Source organism: Lipotes vexillifer, unplaced genomic scaffold, assembly GCF_000442215.2.
Source record: "Lipotes vexillifer unplaced genomic scaffold, Lipotes_vexillifer_v1.1 scaffold109, whole genome shotgun sequence".
Classification (NCBI taxonomy): domain Eukaryota; kingdom Metazoa; phylum Chordata; class Mammalia; order Artiodactyla; family Lipotidae; genus Lipotes; species Lipotes vexillifer.
In genome coordinates this window covers 2,610,383-2,620,628 of record NW_006790015.1, presented here as the reverse complement: position 1 = coordinate 2,620,628, position 10,246 = coordinate 2,610,383, and the positions used below count along the sequence as shown (strand labels likewise).

Genomic DNA, 10,246 nt, shown 5'->3' with positions numbered 1-10,246 from the left:
AAAAAAAAAAAAAAAAAAGAAAGAAAGAAAGGAGAGGGGCCAGAGATGGCTGCGGACTCCTGTTTCATTTCAGAAGCAAGGACTCACACCACTCACTGGCAGGTGGAAGGTGCAGGACACGCAGTCCATAAGACAGGTCTCCCAACCACATCCATTCTCTGCCCTTCGATGGGGGAAAAGGAATTGAGACCTAGTGTGTACCCTTGACAAATCTTCGCAATCAATCTCCATGACCATCCACGAAGTAGGTATTTTAATAATGGTGACTATTTTATAGGAGAATGTGCACAACGTTTGTGCCAAGCACTCTCTTTTGATCTTCACAAAAGCCTTGCAGACTGACATCATCCTCATTTTGTAAATGAGGATGGTGGAACTGAGAGTAATGTACCCATGTAGCCAGCAAGGGGTGATGCAGGGGTTACACATCAAGATCTGTCAGACTCCAAAGAACTCCCCAGCTCTAACCACTCCGTTACACAGCCTTTACGTGTATTGGTTACTTTTCCACAGCTCCCACTCATTCTCTTCCCCGACTCATCTCCATCACTGCCCACCCAAACCCTACGTACTTTTCATGGCCCAGGGAAAACACCTCTTTCTTCAGAGCCCACTTGCACCCTCCCGAGGTGACAGGAGAAAGTAATCTCCTCTAAATTAGTGTAGGGCTTGATAATACCGCATTCATGACTTTCTCCCTACTAGCATTTATCAATTTATCAAACTTCTTGAGGGCAGCGTTCCTTTCTGCTGTAAGTCTATGGCCCAGCCACTAGCAGTCTCTGATAACTGAATGAATGAATGAATGAATGAATGAATGAATATTTACACTTTTCAGGACTCAGGAGAATGAATCAACTTACCCACTCACCTCAACCTCAAAGAGGCCTCAGGACCCTTCAAATGCCAAAACTCGAGGCTGTTGGTTACAATCTAAACCAAGATTACTCAACCTGGGGAGAGGTTTCTCTCTTGACCAAGAGCGGAATGTTCTCAGTAAAAAGAGGAAATGAGTTCACAGTTTTGTGGGCTGGAAACAATACCTCTGTAATAACTTTTCTGGAACCTGGCCGGGGCCGCAGTCCTGCACCAAGAGGCCACCTCCTAGGGTGGACCGCTTAGTACCTGAATAACCAAACAACTAAAGCAGGCTTTAGAAGCGCTGGTCTGGAGCACAGCATCTCAATGGGATGATGGGGTGTTTGGGAAACACTCACCATCTGCTCGGAAACTGAGCTTGTGATTCACGCAGGGCTGTCAGCTGAGCAGGCCCTGATTTTGCAACAGTGAAAAGAGAAGCCCCTTCGGCTCTGACCTCACCCTCCACCCATGCACAGACATCCTCCACAGACAGCCCAGCTGTGAGCCCAGGAGGATGGGGCCCTACAGGAATGTACCGTATGTAGCTGTGTTTCCACTCTCTGCCCTTGGCCTTGAGCCTAACCCTGTTTCTTCTGAGCCTCCTTTTTGCCATACTTCTCCCTTGTTCCCATGAATGGGGAACTCAGGCAGTAAACTGTGTGTCCAGGGCTTATTTCTGATGCCATTTTAGTTGCAATCTCCCCAGGTACCCACCAGATACATCAGATTGGATGTCTTTCTTGTACCTCAAACTCACTGTGTCTATAAGACAATGCATAACCTCCTGTTCTTTCTCATCACATTGGTTCCTAATCTCTCATCCCTCCAACCTGATTTCTATCACCTGCCTTCTTGTCATTCCTGACAAACGGATTGGGCCACCGTGTTTCTTCCCTCTTCCTCCTGCCAGATGTTTACTACATACCAACCATATGTTCTTTTTTTTTTGCGGTACGCGGGCCTCTCGCTGTTGCAGCCTCTCCCGTTGCGGAGCACAGGCTCCGGACGCGCAGGCTCAGCGGCCGTGGCTCACGGGCCCAGCCGCTCCGCGGCATGTGGGATCTTCCCGGACCGGGGCACGAACCCGTGTCCCCTGCATCAGCAGGCAGACTCTCAACCACTGCGCCACCAGGGAAGCCCCCCATATGTTCTTTTAAGTGCTGAATAAGACGGGTCCTGCTCTCTTCTCTAAAGAGCAAGAGATGTACACAAATAATTAAAATACAGTGATAAGAACAGCCAAAGCCATCTTGAAAAAGAACAAAGAGAAGGACTCACACTTCCCAATTTCAGAACTTACTACAAAACTACAGTAATCAAGACCATGTGGTACCAGCATAAGGAGAGATGTATAGATCAATGCAATAGAACTGAGGGTCCAGAAATAAACCCACACTTTTATGGGCAATTGATTTTGCCAAGGGTACCAAGATAATTCAGTGGAAAGAACTGTCTTTTCAACAAAATGGTGCTGAGACCACTAGATATCTTCATGCAAAAGAACGGCGCTGGACCTCTATTTCACACCATGATTAATTCATTAAAAATTAATTTCAAATGACTCAAAGACCTCAGCATGAGAGTTAAAACTATACAGCTGTTGGAAGAAAACATAAGAGTAAATCTTTGTGACCTTGGATTAGGCAATGGCTTCCTAGACAAGACACCAACAGTATAGGCAACAAAAGAAAAAAACAGATAAATCGGACTTCATCAAAATTTTAAAAAAATGTGCTTCAGTGGATGCTATCAAGAGATTGAAAAGCCAGCTCGCAGAATGGGAGGAATATTTGCAATTCATATGTCTGATAAAGGTCTAGTATCCAGAATACACCCAGACTTCAACAATAAAAAATGACAACCCAATTTTAAAATGAGTAAAAGAGACAAATAGATATTTCTCCAAAGAAGATATATAAATGGCCTTTAAGCACATGAAAAGAAGTGCAACGTCATTGGTCATTAGGGGAATGCAAATCAAAATTATAATGAGATACCACTCCATACACACCAGGATGGCTACTATTTAAAAAAAAAAAACACTCAACCAAATGGAAAATAACAAGTGTTGGCAAGGATGTGGAGAAATTGGAACCTTTTTGCATTGTTGGAGGAATGTAAAATGGTGCAGCTGCTTTGGAAAACAGTTTGGCAGTTCCTCAAAAAGTTAAACATAGAGTTACCATAAGACCTGGCAATTCTACTCCTAGGGACATACTTGAGAGAAATGAAAACATACGTCCACACAAAGACTTGTAAATGAATGTTCATAGCAGCATTATTCATAATCGCCCCCAAATGGAAACAATCCAAATGTCCATCAATGGGTGAATGGCTAAACAAAATGCAGTATAGCCATATCATAGAATATTATTCTGCCATAAAAAGGAATAAAATTCGGACTCATGCTACAACGTGGATGAACCTTGGAAACAGCATGCTAAGTGAAAGCCAGACACAAAAGACCACATATTGTATGATGACATTTATATGAAATACCTAAAATAGGCAAACCCATAAAGACAGAAAGCAGATTAGTGGTTGCTAGGGGGTGAGGGAGGGGATAATGGGAGCAGCTGCTAATGGTGTAGTGCTTTAGAGGAGGGGGTGATGAAAATATTCTAATAGTGACAGTGGTGATGGTTGTACAACTCTCTGAATATACTAAAAACCACTGGATTGTTTAATTTAAAGGGGTAATTTTATGCCATGAGAATTACATATCAATTAAAAATTTTAAAGCAGTGATGAGTGGTGTAAGAGGTGAATAAGAAGAAATCAGAAAATGAGGAAAGAATAAGAAGAAATCTGGAGATACTGAGCTACAAGTCTTGCTGGCTCTTATTGCCCCAAATCTGATCTCATGCTCCCTTCTTCTGTAACCACACTTAGTCTCTTTATCTCCTGACTCTTCCCCTCCCACAGGACTAGTCCCATAAACTAGATTCAATCCCATATGGTGTCCTTGTCATTAAGTTTTCTTCTGGCAGTCACTATTCATGGCCCAATCTGCTCCCATTTGCCTATTGCCTACAGAAAAAGGTCTACTTCCCACTCAACATGGACTCAGCCTTCTCCCTGATTTCCAGCCCTCCCCAACTCATGATTCCATGACACCCATGACTCCAGCCAGCCTTCATGGCTTTTCCCAGCCCTGGGTGCCCACACCTCTTCCCACACAAACTCCAGGTTGTTCTAATTTCCAGGCATTTTTTCAAGCAGTCTTTCTTGCCAGGATTGCTCTTCCCTGCCACCTTGTCCAACCAACTCCACCATTTTTCACAGCCAAGATCAAGTCCCATCTTCCCCACAAGGGTTTTTCCAGCTCCTGAAGCCCACAAGAATCTCATCTCCAAACTAGCAGCAGGTAATGGTGTGTGCCACGCAGGACATGACTTTTGTGCTGCCTTGTCTGTATACACCACACACACATCTGCCTTGCCTCTCTGTGTGAGCTGCAGCCCCACTGTATGATTCCGTTCTAACTCTTAAAGTTCCTAATAATATGTGTGCTCTATCAATGTTTAAGGGAACAGGGATTATGTCCTTTAGTTAGGGACCCCAACGTCAGTATAGTTCTTCAATCTGAATTATGTATCCAACAAATAACAAGTGGACTTACTGCTGTAAAAGTTACTTGAAATCAACCTGCTGACATCTCTGAGTGTCCTTGGCGGCCACAACCCTAAGCACAGCTGGCTGTTGTGCTGAATGTTTAGGGGTGTGGGCTCTGGGGTTGAGCTGCCTGAAGTGAAGTCACACCATTGCTATTTTCTAGCTCTGTGTCTGTATGTAAATTACTGAAGCTCTCTGAGCCTCTTTACCCATCTGTAAAATACAAATAGTTCCTACCTTGTACGTCTGTTGTGTGGATTAAATGAAATAGGGCTTGGAAGGTGCTTGACACTAAGCATTCGGTGACTGTTAGCTGTTATTATACAGTTACTGCTATGAATACCACCCATGCAGAATCTAGTTCCTTTAGTTTTACAGATTCAGAAATTTAATCTTATTATAGGGTGATCTAGCTCAGATGAAACTGTTTCACCCTAGCCAAGCTCATAAGAGGGCAGGAAATCAAATAGCTTATTTAGAATGGGAAATAGTTTCCCAATGCTTTCTATCCCTATTTGCTATTCAAGGCGTGCCCTTCTCAAGAGTGAAATACCTGAAATGCTGTCTGGTGCAGATAGAACAAAGTCTGGGGTGAAGCAATTGGGTGGAATACATTTCCAGACTGTGAAAGAACAGGGATCCCTAATTCACAGGAGCCCTACAGCCACCAGATAAGACATCTTGCATACTAGCTGTTAGCAAGGATAACGTTTGCCTTGCCTGACTCACAAAGAAGTTAGTAAGTAAATATTTGTTAAATAAATGCATTCCTTGGGTAAGGCAGGTTTCACGTCATCTAGTCCTTATTCCTTTCCCCTCCCTGTCTAGATTCTAGGCAAACAGACTCCCTTCTCCTCTGGGCAGGATACCATTCATTGGATCACAGCTTTGCTTATATTAACTGAGTTTTACTCACCCAGATGGAGACAGCGTGATGAATTACAGGAAATACTTCGTTCTCATCAGTAACATGTTGACGCATCTTCTAGTGGTCCTTCCCTACTTCCCACCTATATTCCATAAAACTGTTATTCCCCTGCCTGCTCCAAATGTAACAATGACAATTATTACCTCCCCCCCGCTCCGGGGGAGGGACCTCAGTGACCTCTCTCTGCTGCCTGGAGCCCTGGAAGCCCTGACCCTCTGGACAGAGGTCGAGAGCACACCTTCCTCCGGAAAGGTGATTATCCTATTGGTAGGTTTGTTGTTTTTTGGTTTGTCGGTGTTCTTTTTTTCCCTGCATAAAATTTAGTGTTGCCCTGACAATTTCAGTTTGCAGCTCCTCAGACAACTAGGTGAATGAGGTGGGCAGGTCTACAAATTTGCCTCTGAATTTAGCTCGATTCCCCTCAAAGAATTAAACCCATCTCCTCTGAGCAATTCCCGAGGCAAAGACACTCAGCCAGACGAAAAGGCGGGAGAGCCCGACCATCCCTACCTGTTGAGGTTCAAGGGAATGCTTCCCATGGACCAGCCGCCATGAGCAGGCTGGTTGGTGCGCACTGGGGTGAGACAGAGGGAAGGAAACAGCCACCTCATTTTCCTGCCTTGGAGAAAGTTGGCAGAATTCCGGTTGTTGCCTAACCTGGCTCCATCTCAGAGCCCTCAGGTGAAATGCTTGATCACTTTCCTTTCCCAAAAAGTTTTAAGACATCAGTAGGGAAAGATTCAGAACTCCAATCAAATGGTGCTTTTATCTCCTGCCCACCCCACGGGAATCCTAAGACTTATCTCAGTGACCCACCCGTTCCCCCCAATCATTTGATTCTCTTCCAGCAAAACACTCTCACTGGATATTTCTTTGGAATATCCAAGGAATGGCAGATTCCCTGGAGAGCCTTACAGGACCCGATTTAGCCTCCTCAAGTGAGTTTCAAAAGGGTACTGCCAAGTGTGTGAGCCTTTTCTGTCTCTACATCCTCCCCTGTAATATTTCCACAAGTGGCAACCTGGCATGCCTGCTCTTAGAAGCCAGAAATATGACAAATATTCAGATAAGTCAGTGGAATTTAAAGCACACGTTCGTTGTTTTGCTGGTGAGGACTGAAGTGCATGCTTTTACGCTAGGTGTGCCTCTCCCAAAAGTGCTTAGAGTTCAAATCCAGCACTTCAGGAGATGATGAATTACTATTTGGGGAATGAATTAATGAATCCTATTTTAAGGTACTGTGACATTTTCATGTTTAAAGGAGTATTATGGTAAGTATTAAATGTAAAGAAATTTTTATACCTTAAAAAATTTGTTTTCATGTTTAAGGAGTTTAAAGCAAGGTTAACCTTTAATTTTAAGTTCAACCTTCTTTTTTTTCAGTGTGTAATGTAGCAAAAGAAAGCTTGAGGTTTGGAGTTAGGCCCATTTTTTGAATCCCAGTTCTGGCATATTCTGAAGATAATAATGTATAATTCAAGGCCTTGTGATGATTAAATGAGGGAACTGTGACATTCCTAGCACATGGTGGGGGATGGGAAAGGGAGAGAGGTGGTGTCCTTCCTACTTGGCCACACCATCCATTGTCACTCCAAGGTTTGGGGTCTCTGTAATTCTCAGTATAGAGTTACTCACCGGCCTCTCATTACGGAGACCAGAGGAACGAGAAGTGGCCGTGTACCTCTGCTCAGCCTGGGTTCCTCCCTATTTGCCACGTCCCAACTTAGCCTTCTTATGCTTGGATACTTTTTAAAAATGTGCTTTTCTATATTAAATGCTATCTTGGATCTCATACACCAGTGGAATGGATAGCCTCCCTCACGAAGGCTCTAACAGACCTGAGATGCTTTAAGTGCAACAAAAACTCTTAGCAACTCGTGAAGATTTCCGAGCATCCGAAACTGGCAAGAGTTTTGGGGAAATCACAGGGAAATTTGTTCACCGCATGATTAATCCTGAGTGGACTGGTCCCGGAAAAGCACATGTGGGTTTTCAGCAAGCAGCAGCCTGCAGAATTTCACAAAATAAACGACCTCATGAAGAGGGCTGTGTACGCGTTTTGGATGAAAGTTCAGAGTGAGGGTAGGGCCTGACAAAGGAGGAAAATGCCAGATGTGTGGACAGCAGAGCTCCTTTGAATCCACTAACATCCAAAGAGACAACACATGGGACCAGATTATACAACTGAACCAGGTTATAACACTAGCTGAGGGAAGCCCAGTAGGGAGTAGACTTCTACGAGAAGGATAATAAAATTCATCACTATAATTACCCCCAGCCCAGCTCCCCAACAAGAGCCCACAATGGCTCAGCTCAAAGAAGTTATTCATCCATATTCAAGTTGCCTCACTCATTATGCTCAGACAAAACCTCCTTCTGGGCCTCAAATCCTCGCCAGCAGCCCAGCAACTCTGCATTGATGCACAGCCCCCGGGGAGGGGTCCGGGGATGCTTCTGTCTTTAGCAATGGAGTTGCTAGTTACTAGGGGTGGCTGGTTTTTTTCAGACAAGGTTTACCACTTCTTTTTAGGAGTACCTTTGATATTTGGGACTGTCTTTAAGATAATTATGGCTAATCCTTCCCTGGGAGAAAACAGAGGATGCCGCCCAGCGGCCGTCTTTCTTGGGCAGAGCTGGGATGCGGCTCAGTTTGGGGGCCTCCCACACCTTGCCCCGCTGAGCACAAAATGTTGTCATTTGCATACTGTTTTGCCAAAAAGGAAATGTAACTGAAACGCAGAGCCATGTATATCGCCCTGGAGAGAGAAGTTCCAAAGATAGGACTGCCACGAATAGCTCCCGGCCCTGCAAAGAGAGCGGCTCAGTTTCCCCGAAGCAGACGGCCCGGCAGAGAGTAACAGACCCTATATCACTTCCCTAGGGCTGGGTATAATTGTCTTTGTGTGGAGTCCTCCCTCAAAGCCCTCCCTTCAAGCAGGATTCTACTGGCACCAGGCTTACCTCCATCCTCAATTTGGAAAATGAAAAAGAGTTTAATTTCCTCAACCTCCAACTCCAAAGATCACAAGTTAGCTTACAACGCCTTGGACCAATATTCAGTGAGCAACTACTGTGGTGCCAGATATTGTTTGGCCCTCGGGATCAAGGCGAAGACATAGCTGTGTCCACGGGAGCTTATATTCTACTGTGGAAACGGATTAAAAATAAACACCCAAGAAAAATTAAACACTGACCAATGTGCATGGATGCCACAAACACAGCACACTGAGCCAGGAAGAGGCAAGATGAGAAGATGTAAGAGAAAGAGGAAAAGGGGAGGAAACGATGCAGATCATGGGCAGGCAGAGCTCCCATCATCAGATCCAGTGGAGTGAAGGTCTAGGGAGTCACCAACACTCAGTCATTGGCGCTCCTGGCCAAGTTCGACACATGGCCCCGAAGGAACTTAAACCTCAATGCTCACGATAGTCCTCCACGCACGCAGCACCTTCCACGTCAGTCCTTTCGACACACACTATCCTCTCTACAGAGGATAACGGAGGCCTCTTCCAATGGGTCTCTGCTGGTAGGGTCCTGGGTGTGTCCAGCGTGCCCTCCTACAGGGTATAAGACCTGGCAGCCCCCCAGAGGGAGACAGTCGCAGCACAGGGGAATTCCACCCCCAGCCCCTGGGGCTGAGGCTTCTGAGGCCAAGGGCGGTCCTCCGATACACAGCCCTGTAGGAAAGCCCAGCGCCGCCAGTGGGAGGCTCCTGGCGGCTACCCTTCCACTCTATCTCTCAGGAGCCATCAGGGGGTGGGCCGCCACCGAGGGAGACCCCCTCTGCTCCCCACCTGCTGCCTGTGGATTCGGGGTCTCCTCCTGGCACCCCGCTCAGCTCTTCCTCTGCGACCTGGCACCAGCAAAGCCGCTGTCTCTCGTTCTCGCGGGTCCTCCAGACTCGTGCGCACACATACGCTGCCAGCTCCCCTCTGCTCTCCCGGGCAACCTCAAATACCAGGCCCGGGCATTCCCGCAAGTCCCAGCTCGCTCGTCCCCACCAGCAGCTGCAGGGAGCCCCGCCTGCTGGGTCTTACCTCCTTCTGCCAGGACCCAGAGCGACGCGCGTCCCAAAACGAAGAACAGAACTGGCACCTTCCACATTTTCTTAGTTGACTTGTTCTTTGCGGGGCCGAGCAGCTCGTTTCTGTGCTGGGGGGAGATTATGAAACAGCCAGAGGCCCTCGCTTGCTGGAGCGAGAGACGGGGGGCTGGAAAATGCGGGGAGCAGAAGTCCCAGCGCAGGAGGGGTCCCCGAGTTCCTTCGCCCGCAGCTGCAGCCGGAGGAGCAAACTTTGCAGTTGGGAACTTTCGGATCAGAGTCAGCATTTATCTCTCCCGACGAGGGCGAGGGCGGGGACAGCCCGCGCGGTAAGGTGGTCCCAGTTCGGGGCTCCCTAGGACCGCCCCCCGCCTCTGTTTGGCCAGCGCGAAAACGATGACCTCAGGCCAGGTTTAAAGTTACAGGGCTGCGGCTGCGGGGCGCTGCCGGCACGCGCGGAGGGCCAGAGCCCCGGCAACATAGGCTTTTATTCTGTTCCCCGATAGGAGGGAAAGGGGGCGCAGGCAATAAGCGATTTTTTTTTTTTTTTGGTAATTTTTAAACATCATTATTCTCTTTTTTAAGAGTAAGGCACAGATTAGGTTTTTCTTCTTAGAAGTAAACTGTTCCTTGTGTGGCCAGTCATTTTAGAACCAAGCAAGGGATTGTTCTTGTAAATATTGAATTTGATGGCTTTAAAAAAAGTGGCCGTCTTCCTCTGGGTGGGCCAGAGGCGGTTCGCGCTGGTAAATTGCGCCCTTGTTCAGGGGCCGCGAGCTGGCGGGCTCCCGCGGCGGGGG

The 10,246-nt window shown here is 46.8% G+C and overlaps 1 protein-coding gene across 1 annotated transcript in view; it reads right to left on the bottom strand.

Annotated features, from left to right (window-relative positions):
- Nucleotides 1-9,571, bottom strand: part of PDPN (podoplanin) — a 25,392-nt gene extending 15,821 nt beyond the window's left edge. The window contains exon 1 of the mRNA XM_007463182.1: nt 9,442-9,571. Within this exon, the coding sequence (XP_007463244.1) occupies nt 9,442-9,508 (67 nt within the window). The 5' untranslated portion in view covers nt 9,509-9,571. The remainder of the gene's footprint in view (nt 1-9,441) is intronic.
- Nucleotides 9,572-10,246: the final 675 nt, after the last annotated feature.